The following is a 20,862-nucleotide window of genomic DNA, read 5'->3' as shown; positions in this document are numbered from 1 at the left end:
TAACCCCTAACAGGTATATTAGACGCTGTTTTGATAACAGCGTCTAATATACCTGCTACCTGGTCCTCTGGTGGTCCCCTTTGTTTGGATCGACCACCAGAGGACACAGGTAGCTCAGTAAAGTCCCACCAAGCACCACTACACTACACTACACCCCCCCCGTCACTTATTAACCCCTTATTAGCCCCTGATCACTCCATATAGACTCCCTGATCACCCCCCTGTCATTGATTACACCCCTGTCATTGATCAACCCCCTGTAAAGCTCCATTCAGACGTCCGCATGATTTTTACGGATCCACTGATAGACTGATCGGATCCGTAAAAATCATACGGACGTCTGAATGAAGCCTTACAGGGGCGTGATCAATGACTGTGGTTATCACCCCATATAGACTCCCTGATCACCCCCCTGTCATTGATTACACCCCTGTCATTGATCAACCCCCTGTAAAGCTCCATTCAGACGTCCGCATGATTTTTACGGATCCACTGATGGATGGATCGGATCCGCAAAACGCACACGGACGTCTGAATGGAGCCTTACAGGGGCATGATCAATGACTGTGGTGATCACCCCATATAGACTCCCTGATCACCCCCCTGTCATTGATTACACCCCTGTCATTGATCAACCCCCTGTAAAGCTCCATTCAGATGTCCGCATGATTTTTACGAATCCACTGATAGATGGATCGGATCCGCAAAACGCATACGGACGTCTGAATAAAGCCTTACAGGGGCATGATCAATGACTGTGGTGATCACCCCATATAGACTCCCTGATCACCCCCCTGTCATTGATTACCCCCCTGTAAAGCTCCATTCAGATGTCCGCATGATTTTTACGGATCCACTGATAGATGGATCGGATCCGCAAAACGCATACGGACGTCTGAATGAAGCCTTACAGGGGCGTGATCAATGACTGTGGTTATCACCCCATATAGACTCCCTGATCACCCCCCTGTCATTGATTACCCCCCTGTCATTGATCAACCCCCTGTAAAGCTCCATTCAGATGTCCGCATGATTTTTACGGATCCACTGATAGATGGATCGGATCCGCAAAACGCATACGGACGTCTGAATAAAGCCTTACAGGGGCATGATCAATGACTGTGGTGATCACCCCATATAGACTCCCTGATCACCCCCCTGTCATTGATCACCGCCCCTGTCATTGATCACCCCCCTGTCATTGATCACCCCCCTGTCATTGATTACCCCCCTGTAAAGCTCCATTCAGATGTCCGCATGATTTTTACGGATCCACTGATAGATGGATCGGATCCGCAAAACGCATACGGACGTCTGAATGAAGCCTTACAGGGGCGTGATCAATGACTGTGGTGATCACCCCATATAGACTCCCTGATCACCCCCCTGTCATTGATCACCGCCCCTGTCATTGATCACCCCCCTGTCATTGATCACCCCCCTGTCATTGATCACCCCCCTGTCATTGATCAACCCCCTGTAAAGCTCCATTCAGATGTCCGCATGATTTTTACGGATCCACTGATAGATGGATCGGATCCGCAAAACGCATACGGACGTCTGAATGAAGCCTTACAGGGGCGTGATCAATGACTGTGGTTATCACCCCATATAGACTCCCTGATCACCCCCCTGTCATTGATTACACCCCTGTCATTGATCAACCCCCTGTAAAGCTCCATTCAGATGTCTGCGTGATTTTTACGGATCCACTGATAGATGGATCGGATCCGCAAAACGCATACGGACGTCTGAATAAAGCCTTACAGGGGCATGATCAATGACTGTGGTGATCACCCCATATAGACTCTCTGATCACCCCCCTGTCATTGATCACCCCCCCTGTCATTGATCACCCCCCCTGTCATTGATCACCCCCTCTGTCATTGATCACCCTCTGTAAGGCTCCATTCAGACATTTTTTTGGCCCAAGTTAGCGGAATTATTTTTTTTTTTTCTTACAAAGTGTCATATTCCACTAACTTATGACAAAAAATAAAATCTCACATGAACTCACCCTACCCCTCACGGAATCCAAATGCGTAAAATTTTTTAGACATTTATATTCCAGACTTCTTCTCACGCTTTAGGGCCCCTAGAATGCCAGGGCAGTATAAATACCCCACATGTGACCCCATTTCGGAAAGAAGACACCCCAGGTATTCCGTGAGGGGCATATTGAGTCCATGAAAGATTGAAATTTTTGTCCCAAGTTAGCGGAACGGGAGACTTTGTGAGAAAAAAATAAAAAATATCAATTTCCGCTAACTTGTGCCAAAAAAAAAAAATTTCTATGAACTCGCCATGCCCCTCATTGAATACCTTGGGGTGTCTTCTTTCCAAAATGGGGTCACATGTGGGGTATTTATACTGCCCTGGCATTCTAGGGGCCCCAAAGCGTGAGAAGAAGTCTGGGATCCAAATGTCTAAAAATGCCCTCCTAAAAGGAATTTGGGCCCCTTTGCGCATCTAGGCTGCAAAAAAGTGTCACACATCTGGTATCGCCGTACTCAGGAGAAGTTGGGGAATGTGTTTTGGGGTGTCATTTTACATATACCCATGCTGGGTGAGATAAATATCTTGGTCAAATGCCAACTTTGTATAAAAAAATGGGAAAAGTTGTCTTTTGCCAAGATATTTCTCTCACCCAGCATGGGTATATGTAAAAAGACACCCCAAAACACATTCCTCAACGTCTCCTGAATACGGCGATACCAGATGTGTGACACTTTTTTGCAGCCTAGGTGGGCAAAGGGGCCCACATTCCAAAGAGCACCTTTCGGATTTCACTGGTCATTTACCTACTTACCACACATTAGGGCCCCTGGAAAATGCCAGGGCAGTATAACTACCCCACAAGTGACCCCATTTTGGAAAGAAGACACCCCAAGGTATTCCGTGAGGGGCATGGCGAGTTCCTAGAATTTTTTATTTTTTGTCACAAGTTAGTGGAAAATTATGATTTTTTTTTTTTCATACAAAGTCTCATATTCTACTAACTTGTGACAAAAAATAAAAACTTCCATGAACTCACTATGCCCATCAGCGAATACCTTGGGGTCTCTTCTTTCCAAAATGGGGTCACTTGTGGGGTAGTTATACTGCCCTGGCATTCTAGGGGCCAAAATGTGTGGTAAGGAGTTTGAAATCAAATTCTGTAAAAAATGACGAGTGAAATCCAAAAGGTGCTCTTTGGAATATGGGCCCCTTTGCCCACCTAGGCTGCAAAAAAGTGTCACACATCTGGTATCTCCGTACTCAGGAGAAGGTGAAGAATGTGTTTTGGGGTGTCATTTTACATATACCCATGCTGGGTGAGAGAAATATCTTGGCAAAAGACAACTTTTCCCATTTTTTTATACAAAGTTGGCATTTGACCAAGATATTTATCTCACCCAGCATGGGTATATGTAAAATGACACCCCAAAACACATTCCCCAACTTCTACTGAATACGGAGATACCAGATGTGTGACACTTTTTTGCAGCCTAGGTGGGCAAAGGGGCCCATATTCCAAAGAGCACCTTTCGGATTTCACTCGTCATTTTTTACAGAATTTGATTTCAAACTCCTTACCACACATTTGGGCCCCTAGAATGCCAGGGCAGTATAACTACCCCACAAGTGACCCCATTTTGGAAAGAAGAGACCCCAAGGTATTCGCTGATGGGCATAGTGAGTTCATGGAAGTTTTTATTTTTTGTCACAAGTTAGTGGAATATGAGACTTTGTATGAAAAAAAAAAAAAAAAAAATCAGCATTTTCCACTAACTTGTGACAAAAAATAAAAAATTCTAGGAACTCGCCATGCCCCTCACGGAATACCTTGGGGTGTCTTCTTTCCAAAATGGGGTCACTTGTGGGGTAGTTATACTGCCCTGGCATTCTAGGGGCCCAAATGTGTGGTAAGGAGTTTGAAATCAAATTCTGTAAAAAATGACCTGTGAAATCCGAAAGGTGCTCTTTGGAATATGGGCCCCTTTGCCCACCTAGGCTGCAAAAAAGTGTCACACATCTGGTATCTCTGTATTCAGGAGAAGTTGAGGAATGTGTTTTGGGGTGTCTTTTTACATATACCCATGCTGGGTGAGATAAATATCTTGGTCAAATGCCAACTTTGTAAAAAAAATGGGAAAAGTTGTCTTTTGCAAAGATATTTCTCTCACCCAGCATGGGTATATGTAAAATGACACCCCAAAACACATTCCCCACCTTCTCCTGAGTACAGAGATACCAGATGTGTGACACTTTTTTGCAGCCTAGGTGGGCAAAGGGGCCCATATTCCAAAGAGCACCTTTCGGATTTCACAGGTCATTTTTTACAGAATTTGATTTCAAACTCCTTACCACACATTTGGGCCCCTAGAATGCCAGGGCAGTATAACTACCCCACAAGTGACCCCATTTTGGAAAGAAGAGACCCCAAGGTATTTCGTGATGGGCATAGTGAGTTCATAGAACTTTTTATTTTTTGTCACAAGTTAGTGGAATATGAGACTTTGTAAGAAAAAAAAATCAAAAAAAAATCATCATTTTCCGCTAACTTGTGACAAAAAATAAAAAGTTTTATGAACTCACTATGCCCATCAGCGAATACCTTAGGGTGTCTACTTTCCGAAATGGGGTCATTTGTGGGGTGTTTGTACTGTCTGGCCATTGTAGAACCTCAGGAAACATGACAGGTGCTCAGAAAGTCAGAGCTGCTTCAAAAAGCGGAAATTCACATTTTTGTACCATAGTTTGTAAACGCTATAACTTTTACCCAAACCATTTTTTTTTTACCCAAACATTTTTTTTTATCAAAGACATGTAGAACAATAAATTTAGAGCAAAATTTATATATGGATGTCGTTTTTTTTGCAAAATTTTACAACTGAAAGTGAAAAATGTCATTTTTTTGCAAAAAAATCGTTAAATTTCGATTAATAACAAAAAAAGTAAAAATGTCAGCAGCAATGAAATACCACCAAATGAAAGCTCTATTAGTGAGAAGAAAAGGAGGTAAAATTCATTTGGGTGGTAAGTTGCATGACCGAGCAATAAACGGTGAAAGTAGTGTAGTGCAGAATTGTAAAAAGTGGCCTGGTCTTTCAGGGTGTTTAAGCACTGGGGGCTGAGGTGGCTATAGTTTTATAAGGTCATCGTTTGGAAATCTTGACTTATAGGTCTCTTTTTTTGACTATGTGAAATGAGGGCTCATGGTCATATTACAACCCCATTTCATCTGATACACTGATAGGTAGTGATGGACGAACATCGGCCGGGAAGGTTCGCAAACGTGCGTTCGCGGCGGGCCCCATTAACTTTAATGGCAGGCGAACCTGAACAAACCTTCAGGTCATCTTTGCAGCCACCAAATACTTACTAGAAGTGCACAAATAGTCCCACAACATGGACAGTGACATACCAGAGGGGGATCATTGGCAAAAACTCTCAAAAATGTGCCCTACTGGAGCCTAGAAAATTTTTATTTTAGGCCACGAGAGTACAGGCCCCAAAAATTAGGCATTCACCTGACAGAAAAGAACTTGTGATGATGTGGCTGGAGGTACATTAGGCGGTCACTGGCTAAAAATGTTACTGTAGGCCAGTAGAGATGGCCTTGCAGTTCGCCCGGTGGTCGTTACGCGGCAAACTTTGCTCGTTCACTGTTTGCCATATGGCGATATTTGCGATCGCCATATTCATTTACATTGTGAAGAACTTTGACCCATGACACATCCATCAGGTGGTACAGGACAGCCAATTGAGACGTTTCAGCAAATGGACACCTACCTTATAAAGAAACCTGATCTGGCCGCCATTTTACATTCAGTCTTTTGCCAGTGTAGGGAGAGGTTGCTGTGTGGAGCAGGGACAGACTGTTAAGGACACAAAACGCTAGCTAATAGGGCCACAAAAGTCCTTTTAAGAACTGGTATAGGTGTGCTATCGATAGGCGTGACTTACTGAGGGGTGTAATATACTTATAATATACTTTTTAACATAGAAAGTATATTATAGTGCATTTGTGGGAATTTTTGTCATTGATCTCCCTCTAGTATGTCACTGTCCATGTTGTGGGACTATTTGTACACTTCTACTAAGTATTTGGTGGCTGCAAATATGAGCTGAAGGTTTTTCAGGTTCGCGTGCCATTAAAGTGAGTTAGGCCCGCCGCGAACTTGTGGTTCACGAACATTTGATGGCGTTCGCTAATCGTCCTGGCCGATGTTCGTCCATCACTATTGCTGACAGCCTCTCCTCTAAACAGACTCAGGAGGGTACTGGCAGGTACCCTTAATGGAGGCTGCCAAAGAGAAAACGGCCTCCATCACACCGGAGGTGTTGTACCAGTATAAGGTGTTACCCTTTGGTCTGCATGGCGCCCCCGCCACTTTCCAAAAGCTAATGGACATTGTGCTGCGACCACATCGTCGGTACGCTTTGGATTACCTGGACAATATTGTCATCCACAGTACCGACTGGGAAAGTCACCTGCCCAAAGTGCAGGCTGTAGTAGACTCCCTTCCAAAAGCTGGACTAACTGCTAACCCAAAAAACTGTGCGATAGGGTTAGAGGAGACAAAATACCTGGGGTATGTCATTGGGTGCGGAGTGATCAAACCCCAAGTAAACAAAATAGAGGCGATAAGAAATTGGCCCCGACCTGTCACCAATAAACAATAAAGTCATTCCTAGGAATGATAGGCTATTACATAAGATTTGTTCCCCACTTTGGCACTATAGCTGCGCCCTTGACAGAGCTCTTGAAGGGACGAAAATCAGTGATAGTTCGCTGGGATGAGCGGGTGGAAAAGGCTTTTTCCACTTTGAAGTCGGCCATGTGTGGGTCACCGATTTTGGTGATGCCCGACTTCAATAGGGAGTTTGTGGTACAGACAGATGCCTCCAAAGTAGGCCTCGGTGCTGTACTCTCTCAGAAAGTCAACGGGGAGGAGCATCCCATTATCTTTTTAAGCTGCAAGCTCACCCCAGCCGAAACCAGGTATAGTATAGTATAGTGGAGAGAGAGTGCCTGGCTATCAAATGGGCACTAGATGTCTCTCCGCTACTATTTGTTGGGGAGAAAGTTCCGCCTGGTGACTGACCACTCCCCTCTCAAGTGGATGAGCCAGGCCAAAGAGAGAAATGCCCGAGTCACCAGGTGGTTCCTGTCCTTACAGAACTTTAAGTTCTCTGTGGAACACAGGGCAGGCCGGTTGCAGGGAAACACGGAAGACCTGTCCCGGGTATACTGTATGGCAGGTGTTTACCCCCTCAGGGTTGAAAAAAGGGGGGTATGTAAGAAGGTACCTGTAATCATCGTGGATGGAAGGTATCTGTCACTGAGGTTCCTGGCTTCGGTGAAGTAAGAGCCGGTATGTTATGTGTCAGCAGCAGCTATTGCTAATTGACACCGTGAGATTTAGCATGGCTGTCATAGCTGATCTGAGAGGGCTCTTACTGGGAGTAGTCAAAGTGCTGGGTGGGTGACTACTCCCCATGTTCTAGGCCAGGTTTTGCCAGGCATAAAAACCAGCCAGCACTGCCAGGTGTGGTGGATTTACCTCCCTCTGATAGTAGAGATCAGGAGTCTGTGTGCTGTGAACTGAGGGCTGTGTTGGGATTTGAGGTTTGAGCCAGGCTGGAGGACTCAGGCCCCTCTAAAGGCGAACAGGCTGCCTATGGACTTGATGAGGCTGAACTGCTAGAGGGGTGTGAATTAACACCCAGGAGAAAAGGTGACTTTTATTGTTTATGGACTTTCCTTGTGTGTGAACAAACACCAAGCCACCTGCGTTTTGTGATATACCTTATCTGCATTTTGTTATACACCAATGTGTGAATAAACACCGCTGTTTGATTCAAGAACTGTGTACTTTGCCTCTATACTGCATCCGCTAGTCCTAACTACCAGAGCGAAGCCCCACAACACCTATACCAGTCCTTAAAAGGACTTTTGTGGCCCTATTAGCTAGCGTTTGGTGTCCCTAACAGCCCGTCCGTGCTCCACAAAGCAACCTCTCCCTACACTGGCAAAACGCAGAATGTAAAATGGCTGCCAGATCGGGTTCTATGATAGGGTGGGGGTGTGTCCATGTTCTAAAACGTCTCAATTGGCTGTCCTGCACCACCTGATGGATGTGTCATGGGTCAAAGTTTGGCGCAATGCAAAAGAATATGGCGTCGGCGAACTTCGCCATATATTCGCATGTTCGGCAAATCGCGAACGTGCAAAGTTAGCTGCGAAACCGCAAGGCCATCTCTACTGATAGGACTGAGTCCACTGCTATGCCTCCAAAGTTCACCTCGAAATTCATATAATGGCATACAGAAAAAGGGAGGTGGATTTTTTACGCATTTGACATTGAAAAATATGTCATGTTCCATCTTGCTGACTGTATATGCAGTATACTCAGTGGAACCAGAGGCTGTATGACTATAGATTTCCATTTCGTTCTAGAAATCGGACAAGGTAAGGCGTTTGATCTTACAATTCCCGTGCTCTGTGCCATCATGTTACACTTTCTGTAGAACTAATCACTGAATGACATGTATGCAGCAGCAATGTAAGAAAAGAGATTTCAGAGGTTAGAACCTGATGCATTTTTTATCTCCCTCCATTAGCCTTTGTTGACAGCATATTGACTTTCATACGCGGATCAATAACCACCGGGAGGTGGAGGCAGAGTGCACCGATAAATGCTAACGTCATTATTAATTTTCCAGTTTACATACAGGGAGCAGAAATCCTGCATCTACTAGAGAAGGGTTCCTCAACTCCGATCCTCAGGACCCACCTACCGGTCATGTTTTCAGGATTTCCTTAGTATTGAGCAGGTGATATAATTAGCATCAGTGCATCAGGACTTACCACAGGTATTCATTCTGTGGGATACTCTCAAATCATGATCGGTAGGTGGGCCCTGAGGACCGGAGTTGAGGAACACTGTACTAGAGGATCATTCTCATCCTGCTACATTTGTTACCATGTTATACAGAGAATTTACATAACGTTTTTGGTGAGAACTTAATGCACAAAGTAAATCAGAAAGATACATTCAACAGAAATGTAAAACAATCAGACAGCTGCACGATCTTCAAGTATTTGATGAAGTAGGTGGCGCTGGTGAGATGGTGAAGGAAGTGAATCAGGACAGAGCTGCAGTTTCCAGGGCTGTCCACTACACACAGACGAAGCCGTACTGAAGCTGCTGATTATGAGGGGTCTCACACTCCTACCAATCAGATATTGATGACCTATTCTGATAATAGCCCATCAATTTTTAAAACTGGATAACCCTGTTGTGCACTAATTTTCAAATCTCTCTGACTGGCAGGACCCAAGTTGGTGATCATACAGTTCTTACCTAATCCCTGGTTCCCCAGCCTCCTCTGCTTGTGTCAGGTCCTTTCATGTAAACTTCCAGTTTGATGCTTCTGCAGCCAATCACTGGCTGCAGCGCTGATGTGCTCCCCTTCCATCATGTGACGATTTGACATGGCGCAAGGGGAGCAGCAGCCATTGATTGGCTGCAGCGGGGTGAAACAGAATGTTTGCATGGAGGGACCCAACGTTGGACAGGCCCACAAGAGTAACAGAGGATCCTCCGGTGGGCCCAAGCTCTTACAGTGATGGACCCCAAATAAAAGAGGGCCTCTAAAGTCCTGTATACACAGTGCGTGAGCCCTCTGAATCATTTCCTCTGGTGGGCCCAAGGAATTTCAGTTCAGTGCTGGAGGGACTGGAGACAAGCAGCGGAGGGCGACAAGCCAACGAGCCAGGATCCAGCAGTAAGCAGTCAGAAAACTGGGGACCCTTATAATATTCTTGAACAGGGGTGCTCTGTTGCTGGTGTCTTCCAAAATAATGGCCATAGAAAGTGGTCGATGGCCTTACCCAACCACATGTTAGCTGCTCATGACGAAAAGCTTTAGATTTCACACTTCATTATTGCTTGGATTAAATATGACAACATATAGATGAATCTGTATTCTACCTTTTGGCGGTTTTGATAGCACTTTGTCTTGATTCTAGTTATGTCTCAGTAAATGAGCTCTTTCTGGAGAATATAATAACCACACTGATGAATATTTAGCACTAGTGTCAGTGTTACTGCCGAGCATCTGCTGCGCTCATCCCAGGGATGGATCATTACATTACAGACATATTGTTCTTCCATGTCTCTTGTCTATGTGGCAGAACATTGCAGCCTACATGTAATCACATACATCTTAGCTGTGAGCGGCAACGATAGAAAGTGACACTTACCTCCCTGTGGGAAAAACTGAGCATAAATATCTTTAAAAGTCTCTTCATTGACAATCCCACTGGGACATTCCTGGAAAAACAACGAAATAAACATTAAAATGGTATTGATGAGATGCGCGGTGCACTGATTCTCTTGTCACCAACCAGAACTGCCTGCAACCGCTCGGATGTCTTTTATAAATATACCTTTTTGTACTAATCAATCTTTTCTAGCCCTTAGAAAACAGGAGGCACATTTATTAAGACCGGCGTTTTAGACACCGGTCTTAATAAAGCCCTAAACTGGCAGTGGATCCGCCAAAGTTGTGAAGAGGCGCCGGCCTCTACATAACTTCGGCACATCCAGAGACAACTTCCGAGCTGTCTTACATTTAGACCTATTTCTACACCTGAAACAGACGTAGAAAATGGTAAATGAGATGGGCCTGGCGGTCCATCCCCTTCCCCGCCCACACCATGCTCTCAATTTTTGACTTTGGCATGGGCAGGGCGAAGTCGCTCCTGAAATACATCTAATTTAGGAGTATTTCAATATAGTAAATGACCCCCTAGGTTTATATAAATAGTCTAATTAGGTAAAAAGAGTCCAAGGGGCTGTACTTATCGGTGCTGGAGCTTAGCCGGACCCACCAGAATGGAGCTTCGCTCCTCCCTTCTTCTCACCACCACCCAGCATTGGTGACTTCATCCTAAATCCACTGGAAATGCCTACAATGTCTGTTACCTGCTTCAGGCAGCGGCTTCAAAAACTGAACTGCACATGCGCCAGAAGTATTAGTTTAGTTATTTAAGCCACTGCCCGAAGCAGGTAGCAGACGGCGCAGGCGCACACATAAAGGAGATGTGCGCCTGTGCAGGATTCCCAGCAGACTCATCATGATGTGGCTGAGGTTGGGAGGTGGAGTGAAGAAGAGGAGGGCAGGAGTGAGGCCCCATTCTGATGGGTGCAGCTGGGCTCCAGCACTAATAAGTACAGCCCCATGGGCTCTTTTTATCTCATTAGCATTTTTCTGGGCCAGTAAAAGATTGATTAGCACATAAAGATATTTGTAAAAGACTATAGTTGAGCTACACTGCCATCCAAATAGTTACAGATGGTCCTGGTTGGTGACAGACTCCTTTTAAATTATAAAATTTTGACTTCCTGCAGTTACCACTAGGGGCACTAAGAAGCTTATGACATACTACTATATTGTTGGGTTCCCTGTCTAAACATTATGCAGTAAGCTCCCTCTAGTGGTGGCTGCATACAGTGGGAATTTCAAGAGTTTTTTTTAAGGCAAATTGTGGTGTGTGCTCTATTATCTGCAGAGGGAACAATGTGTCCACTAGGGGCCAAAAACATCCATACCAAATGAAGCTGTGCCACATGCAAACCAATAAACTCATATACTTGTTAATGTCATTAATGGTGGACAATATTATTAACGGGTTGTCCAAGATAACTAGAAATTTGAGCAATGCCTCTAATTGCTTCCTCTGCCACCATTCTCCGCACTGCAGAGTCCAGTCCTTCTCCCGTTGTTTGATTATAGCCCGTAGCAGTGACGTGCAGGTATATGGCATGTGACTTCGGCAGTCAATCACTGTGGTCTCACGTCGCATCGGACAGTGATTGGCTGCAGTAGTGACATGCCGTATACCACTGCAGTCTGTAAACAAGCAGCATTAGAGGGACCGGGTCAGCAGTGCGGAAAACAGGGCAAGAGAAAGTGCTGAGTATATTGTAATTGTGTTATTTTAAAGAATTTAGGGGCATTGGTAACATTTCTAATTATCTCAGACAGCCCCTTTAACAACTGTCGAATAGGTCATATATCCAATGAAAAATACAAAATTAATCATTCTCAGGAAATTCCATTTGAGGAGTCTGTGGGATTGGAACTCCAATCAATTCAATTAGTTCTGCTTATACCTGCACTTCTGTATAAGAGATCTCCAGTGGCCCAAAAATATTCTGGAAATCAGTGGTGGTCTCCATTGATGTGGTCCTCTGACATGTACCTCTGTCCTGTTATGGTTATATTGCATTTCCCCTCTCACTGCTAATGACTTACGACTTACTTCCACCATAATCCGAACCTCTCACTCCCGGCTACAAGACTTCTCCCGAGCTGCACCAGTTCTCTGGAATTCCCTACCCCAAGAAATTAGGTTAAACCACAATATACACCGTTTTAGGCGCTCCCTCAAAACACCCTCAAAATGGCTTATCACGTGCCCTGATGTAACTCCTCTCCATATATAGACCATCTATCATTTCCTGAACCTGATCCTCCACCAAACTCTCCATCGCACCCATGCACCCAGCACTTCATATATCAGCTGGTGACCGGCTCATGCAGCTTTATAGCTACTCACCTATTTTCCTAACATTGCTGGACCATTGTACAAAACAAGCACTTTTAACTTTTGTGTCACCCCTTTCTCCTCACAGATTGCAAGCTCTTGTGAGCAGAGTCCTCATTCCTCTAATTATTGACTTGTCTGTCGCTATGATATTTATGACTGTTTGTACATGAACCCCTGAAATTGTAAAGCGCTGTAGAATCTGTGTTTGCATCCCCATTGAAGTAAATGGGTCCGCAAAAATGCGGATCGGATGCAGAAAAAATATACGGTCGTGTGCATGAGCCCTAAGACTTTAGTCCAGTGACATGAACATTAGGCAGTAAGGTGTAACGGCAGCCCTGTGGGCCATATAGGTGTATGTGTGTAAACAGGAGTAGGCTACATTCACACGACCCTATGAATAAGTCCACATCTGTTCCGCAATTTTGCAGAACGGGTGCGGACCCATTCATTTCATAGTTCCGTTCTGCTGCCCCGCAAAAAAATAGCACATGTCCTATTCTTGTCTGCACTTACGGACAAGAATAGGCATTTTTTTATTATTATGGCGGCGGCATGTGTGGTCCGCAAATTGCGGAAAGCACATGGGCCAGTATCTGTGTTTTGCGGATCCGCAAAACACCACATTCGTGTGAATGTAGCCTTATCTGTAGAATAGAGACTACAGGAGAAAACATTGGTTCCACCAGAGCAGAATAATAAGATATTTCACCCGCAGCATCCACTAAGCCTGAGGTTACCAATAAATGTATGAAGACAGTGCATGTAGAGAAAATCAATGCTCTGGGAATGGTGAAGCAATGCATTACGCCCAATCTGCCCCTCACTGTATCTACACCCGAGGCTAACGATGTATGCCTACTGACGGGAAGTCTTCTCACTGTCTTGGGACGTTTTGATGGACACTTTGCAGGTGATGCCTCAGAGAAGATATCGATGTGGATAAACCTTCCCTTCATCTTTAGTTGGCGGCCTAACTACAGTGTGTCGCTCTGTTTGGCCAGTGATAATTCTGCATGTGCTTAGATTTATTTATGTTTCTCAGCTATAGATGTTCATTCATAATCCAACACCCAACAGGCCTCAACCTCAGTAAAACAGGGGTGCAGGGGTGCAACCGGGTAGGCACAGGGAACTTGTAATGTGGCCCCTTAGAGTTAAATAAGGCAAATTTTCATATTTCGTATAGTAGTGAATGAGACTGAGCTGCAATACCAGACATAGCCTATTGACAGGAGTGGCGCTGTTTCTAGAAACTAAAGCTAATTGTTTGTTCTATTCTCCCCTTTAGGCCCCTTTCACACGACCGTTTTTTCACCGTTTACGGGCTGTTTTTTGCGTACCGTATACGGAACCATTCATTTCAATTGTTCTGCAAAAAAAAACGGAATGTACTCCGTATGCATTCCGTTTCCGTATTCCTATTTTCCGTTCCGTTGAAAGATAGAACATGTCCTATTATTGCCCGCAAATCACGTTCCGTGGCTTCATTCAAGTCAATGGGTCCGCAAAGAAAACGGAACACATACGGAAATGCATCCGTATGTCTTCAGTATCCGTTCCATTTTTGCGGAACCATCTATTGAAAATTTTATGCCCAGCCCAATTTTTCCTATGTAATTACTGTATACTGTATATACCATACGGAAAAACGGAATGGAAAAACGGAACAGAAGCAGAAACACAACGGAAACAAAAAACAGAACGGATCTATTAAAAACGGACCGCAAAACACTGAAAAAGCCATACAGTCACGATAAAGAGGCCTTACAATGTAATAAGTAAACAAAAACATTGAGCTCTTAACCCTTTTAGTACCGAGCCAATTTTCACCTTAAATCTCAGGCCATTTTTTGTAAATCTGACATGTGTCATTTTATGTGGTAACTAGACATTAAGCCCGTTACAATAACGGGCGCTAGAACATTAGTAGGAACAGTCTATATTGAATGGCACTGACTGGTGGCTGTTGGTGGTGGCCGAGACTGTTAGCTGTGGCTGAGATTGCTGGCACTGTGACTGGTGGCACTGACTGATGCCTGAGACGGCTGGCACTGATTGGTGGCACTGACTTGTGGTGCTGAGACTGCTGGCAAGACTGGTGGCACTGACTGCTGGCACTGTGACTGGTGGCACTGACTGATGGCTGAGACGGCTGGCACTGACTACTGTCTGAGACTGCTGGCACTGTGACTGGTGGCTGTGGCTGGTGGCACTGACTAATGGCTGAGACGGCTGGCAGCGACTGGTGCTGGGACTGTGCGGCTGTGTGATGCACGAACAGTAATGGTGGCACTCCAACATGGAGAGCACACCATAACTTGCGAGCAGCGGAGGTGATTGGCCAGCACACAGGTGTGGGCGGTGCGGGCAGCATGCAGAGCGCCATGTGATGATTGGTCAGTGCGCGCTGGTGTGGGCAGCGCGGTTGCGTGTGTGGTGGCGATGATTGCGCGGCGCGCTGGTGTGGGCATCGTTTGGAGCGCCATGTGTTGACAGGATGGCGTGCTGTGCATGCTCAGTTCAGTTATCGGCACACACGCACGGATGCAGCCCTGAGCACGCACGCAGGGCTTTTATTATCCTCTACAGTAAAATCACTGTGTGCGTTCGTGTCCGTGCGTGTGTGCCGATTAGTGAAGTGTGCATGCGTGTGTGCCGATTAGTGAAGTGTGCATGCGTGCTGTGCCCAGCTCCGCCGTGCCTCCTCTCACCCCTCCAGCTTCCTCTGCAGCCGACTCACACCCCAGGATCCAGGCCCTGCAACCGCCGCCAGCCACAGCATATCCTTCAGCGGACACCCTTACGTACCGCCCACACCTGCGCACCGGGCAGAGAGTGGCCCCGTACCTGCTGCAGCATCACATCCTGGAGTTCACAGAACTCCCAAAGAGCCTGGGAGGACAAAGCTGGGAGCACTGGGGACCTCTGATTCTGGACCCCAGGTATCTGTCTGCACAGGGGGCACATGTTAGTCCCCGCAGTGGCCGCATCCTCCTCGCTCCTATTTCGCCCTAACCCCGCTCACCAAAGTCAGAAAATGGCTGCACAGTAGCAAGTGAGGGATCCCATCACAGGCAGGTAGCATTACACACGTATTACACTCCTTTGAGCAGGCACCTTGGCTAAATGCGCGCGGGGGGGGGGTCCCGTGGCCCCACCGTGTCGGCAATCGCCGCAAACACCAGGTCAATTCAGACCTGCGGTTTGCGGCTTTTACCTGTGGTTGCGGCGGCTGGCGGCGGTGCCATCGGGTCCCCATGTGGCTGTAGGTTGGACCCAATGGCATGGAAGGCAGCGCGATGCCTAAGGAAGGCATCGCACTGCCTTCCGGTGACGAACCTGTGAGATCCAGCCCCCTGGACTTCACAGGCCGGAAGCTGTATGCCAATGCATTCCAAACTTCTAAGCCTTGTTACATCCCCAAAAAATAAAATATCATTCCCAAAATGATCCAGACATGAAGTAGACATATGGGGAATGTAAAGTAATAACTATTTTTGGGGGTATTACTATGTATTATAGAAGTAGAGAAATATAAACTTGTAAATATTCAATTTTTTTAAAAAATTTGGCAAATTTTGTATTTTTTTATAAATAAAAATGAATTTTTTTTACTCCATTTTACCAGTGTCATGAAGTACAATATGTGACGAAAAAACAATCTCAGAATGGCCTGGATAAGTCAAAGCGTTTTAAAGTTATTAGCCCTTAAAGTAACACTAGTCAGATTTCCAAAAAATGGCCTGGTCCTTAAGGTGAAATAAGGCTGTGTCCTTAAGGAGTTAAAGGCTTTGTACACCCTCGGAAGCAATTTTTTTATGATTGCATTTTACTCGCTTTGAGCTAAAAATAATTTTTTCAATTGGTCTTTATTAAAAATATTGAGCCGTTCTGTCACAAAAGGTGAACTGTTTTTCTAACGGTGTGACTGGTACTTTTTTTACTTTCACTTTGTGTCGGTCATCTAATAACCTTTATCTCTACTTTACTTAGGGTACTTTCACACTTGCGTTAAACTTTTCCGGTATTGAGTTCCGTCACAGGGGCTCAATACCGGGAAAAAAAATGATCAATTTTATCCTAATGCATTCTGAATGGAGAGCAATCCGTTTAGTATGCATCAGGATGTCTTCAGTTCAGTCACTGTACGGTTTTTGGTCGGAGAAAATACCGCAGCATGCTGCGGTATTTTTTCCGTCCAAAATTCCGGAACACTTTCATTAAAATGCATTAATGCCAGATTCGGCCCCAAGTGTTCCAGGAAAAGCAGATACGGTTTTGTGGTCTGCACATGCGCATACCTTTAAAAATATAAAAATTATAAATACCTGATCTGTTTTTCCATATGACAACCGGAGAGACTGATCCTGTATTGCAATGCATTTGTGAGACGGATCCGCATCCGGATCCGTCTACAAATGGTATCTGTTTTCATACAGATTTCCGGATCCGGCAGGCAGTTCCGGCGACAGAAATGCATGCCGGAATCCAACAACGCAAGTGTGAAAGTACCCTAAGAGGTCATAAACACTTATTTAAGCCAAATTTTTATCATTTTTAATGAGTGTTTATAATGTCAGAGAGCAGAGATAAGGAGCCCGTTAGATTAGCTGGCTGACGGAGCAGAGAGAAAATTCAGATCTCTGAAAATCTGTCGACGGGGGCACACGTGACCGCTTCAGCAAATCACAGGCTGCTGCGGTGCACGTGGGAGCAGAACTGCCGGCCGAGGAGCCCAAGAGACCAGATCCAGCTGTGGGATCAGTTAAGCATCACCCCCACCCTGGATCGGGCAGGACTCAGCCACTATTTTAGTACTGGATGACCACTTTTAGTCTTCTTTAAAGGAGTTGTCCCTTCTGGGAAATTTATGGTATATTAATAGAATATGCCACCAATGTTAGATAGATGTGGGTTCCACCTCTGAGACCTACTCCTTTCTCCAGAATGGGACCTGAAAGCGAAAGGAGACCAAGCACGCATGCACAGTTGCCCTCCATTCACTGCTAAGAGACTTTTCAAAATAGTCGGGGGCTGGCTTGGCAGTTTTCTGAAGCCCCATAGTATTGAATATAGAGGTGGCCGCGCTTGCACTTCTCTGCATTCCAATCACTTCTTTCGGACTTCCAAAAATAACTGCGCATGCTCACTCTGCTATTATTGGAAGTTCTATAACAGTGAAAGGAGAGGATTCTGCACATGTGCGGTGTGTATTCCGATCACTTCAGGGGGCCCATTCTGGAGAAAAGAGCAAATAGCAGAGGTTGGACGAGCACCTGGTATGACATAGCCTAGCCATGTCCTATAAATGTCCCAGATGGAAATACTGTGCAGCCTGCTTTACTTATTAGTTAGATAAAAAATGGATTCCAACCAGCTTCGACAGAAATTAATAGGTCCTGTTGACTGATCTGAATAGTCATGTTGAGCACTAATATAATAATCTCTTTACTCCAGTAACATTTATATTGTCTAGTATGGAGCAAAAGTTGAGCAAAGACCTAACGCAACCAATTACATCACTGCTCTTAATAGTCCAACCTGCCTCCTATAACCTGATTGGTTATTTTGGCGATTTCTAAATGCTTTTTCTCTGCTGTAGTATTTATACATTACCCCTATAGTAATTCTTTTAGTTGATTAGCTGCTGGCTAGTGTGAAGAGGGATGCTGTAGATGGCACCTCATGTTTGTCAAAAATCTGTAGAAGTCGGCGGTGGGCAGTGGGTGCACACCTCTGGGAGAATGCTTACCGATGCACTCAGGCTTCCTTTAATATTTACTTGCTGCATTGTGTGATATATTCATTGTTATTCATTTTCTATTTTCTTTCTGCTGCTTGAATTTGGAAGCAGCTTATGGGTGAGATGTCAGCCTAGCAAATGTACTGAAACGGGAAATGTTCAGGAGAGATTTATGTAGGAATGGATTTCAATATTTCAAGTGTAATCATGCTTGGTATTCGTATTTGTATAAGTATTTTGAGTCAGAGGATATTATGTATCACCAGCATGCTCAGAATTTTAACCAGGGCAAAGCACTGCAGCGTTATAACCACCGCTTTCATGGGATCTACTCTTATAAGAGATATTCTAATTTACTAAATAACATGTGTGTTAATAACTATGATTAGAGGGGGCTTGGTTTTAACAAATCAAATATAAATTAAAATTAAAATCTAACTATAACCAAACCAAATTATGAGACTTTTTTTATGAAAAAAGATGAGTGCTGAGCACTCCGCTACATTAGTCAGTCCCATAGACTTTGAGTGGCACAGCACATGCTTGACTGCCACTCCATTCAAAGACCTCCTCACTGTGGTAGTGCAATGATGAGAATTGGGGGCGTGGGGACAGTTTTCTATTGATTGGTGGGAATCACCTGTCTTATATAATGTAAATGTCATTTCTCTCCCATTTTGGATTCCAGGCTGTTGCTGCCTTTGGTGAATATAAGAAACTTTGCAACATACCTTATCAGAAAAAAATGCCATTTTCTCCTCAGGCTCATTTCTTACTGCTCCCCTATCCAAAATAACATTAACTCTGAATTCTCTGATAAATCTAACTTTAGAGATGAAGACAGACTGTCAATTCACAGACAGAGGGATGAGATTAAATGCTGTGTATAGAAGTCTATGGAGAGGGAACAGGAGAGCAGGAGTAAGCTGCAATGAAAGAAGTGTTATATTTCACCCAAAGTGCTTGATTTGCATCAATACTGTTTATTACTTCTATATATTGTTCTAAATGGTGCTGATAAGTGATTCTGATGGAGTGTTAGGCAGCAGAAGTTCCTGTCTCTATGTGCAGTCTATTGGAGAGAGACATGATAGTTATTAATCTCGACCCACTAGCTCAAAGACAACTGAGAGTTATTGTAACGGGGTGCCGAAGGCGCACTCGGTCTCCCAACAGCCGCAGACCTGCTGCTTAGCTTCGGGAGCGAGGATCTGTGTTTGACCTCGTTCCCAGGGCGGCTTTGCTAGCTGGGAGGCTCCCTGCTCCTAGGTCTGCCTTGAGCGCCGAGCTGATCACTCGGTGCTCGACTGGTCGGTCTGTCGGTCATGTGACGCTGGCCACGTCACATGACCCTCACTCCCCACTATAAATACAGGCAGCCTGCTGGCCACAGGTTGCCTGTTAATTTAGGTTCCTGGCGTTTGTTGGATACCTGTATACTTACCTGATCCTGTTCCCTGACGATCCTTTGCCTGCTCCACCTGTACTGCGCATCCCTCCTGGTATTTTGACCTCGGCTTCCACCTGACTATTCTTTGCGGACTTCTTTGGTACTTCTCGACTCTCCTGGTATTTATGACCCCGGCTTCTCCTGACCATTCTTTGCTTATCCCTCTGTACTGCGTTGTCCTCTTGGTTTTGACCCGGTCCGTTCACTATCCGTTATTTGTCTTGTCTGCACTTCCCGCACGTATACTAAGTTAGAGACTGCCGTCCAGTTGTCCCCTGTCATCAGGACTCGTGAGGCAAGTAGGCAGGGTCAGGTGTGAGGGTGGAGCGCAGTGGTCACTATCCTCCCCCCTGTGTGTATGTGTACGTGACCGTTACAGTTATAGATGGATCCTGCAGACAGAAAACACAAGTCATCTAATGGTCAGATATAGTATTATTCCTCATGTGTGCACAAATGGTAGCTTATCCTGGCAAGTCACCTGAAAGTATAAGTAACTTTTAATGCATAATCACATACATTTACATAATTATTAGTGTTGAGCGAGCACAGAAGACTGCCTGATGTTGTCATTGAGAATCCTCATGTATTGCTCTTTTTTCATGGTGCCGTTTACTGTGATTAGTTCCCTGGTCCATTGGCTGAAAAACACCCCCAAAGCATTAGGTTCCCACCACCATGTTTGACAGTGGGGATGGTGTTCTTTGGGTTAAAGGCTTCTTCCTTTTTTACGCCAAGTGAAGGAAACATCATTGTGACCAAACAATTAAATTTTTGTTTCATCTGACCATAACACAGAAGACCAGAAGTCTTCTTCTTTGTCCAGATGAGCTTTTGCAAAGGCCAAGCGAGCTTTTGTGTGCCTTATCTGGAGAAGTGGCGTCCTCCTTGGTCTGCATCCGTGGAACCCAGCAGTGTGCAGTGTCCGTTGGATTGTCTGCCTTGAGACATTGCCACCAGCAGAGCCCAGATTCACCAGGATGGCCTTGGTGGTGATCCTTGGATTCTTTTTCACCTCTCTAACTATCCTCCTGGCCAGCACCGGTGTCACTTTTGGCT

The 20,862-nt window shown here is 45.1% G+C and overlaps 1 protein-coding gene across 1 annotated transcript in view; it reads right to left on the bottom strand.

Moving 5' to 3' along the window:
- Positions 1 to 20,862, bottom strand: part of KCNIP4 (potassium voltage-gated channel interacting protein 4) — an 858,703-nt gene that overhangs the window by 80,960 nt on the left and 756,881 nt on the right. The window contains exon 3 of the mRNA XM_040419033.1: positions 10,256 to 10,325. Coding sequence (XP_040274967.1) covers positions 10,256 to 10,325 — 70 coding nt within the window. The remainder of the gene's footprint in view (positions 1 to 10,255; positions 10,326 to 20,862) is intronic.

This window comes from Bufo bufo, chromosome 2 (genome assembly GCF_905171765.1).
Source record: "Bufo bufo chromosome 2, aBufBuf1.1, whole genome shotgun sequence".
Classification (NCBI taxonomy): Eukaryota; Metazoa; Chordata; class Amphibia; order Anura; family Bufonidae; genus Bufo; species Bufo bufo.
Note: the sequence above shows the minus strand (reverse complement) of the source record. Positions and strands in the feature narration are given on the sequence as shown.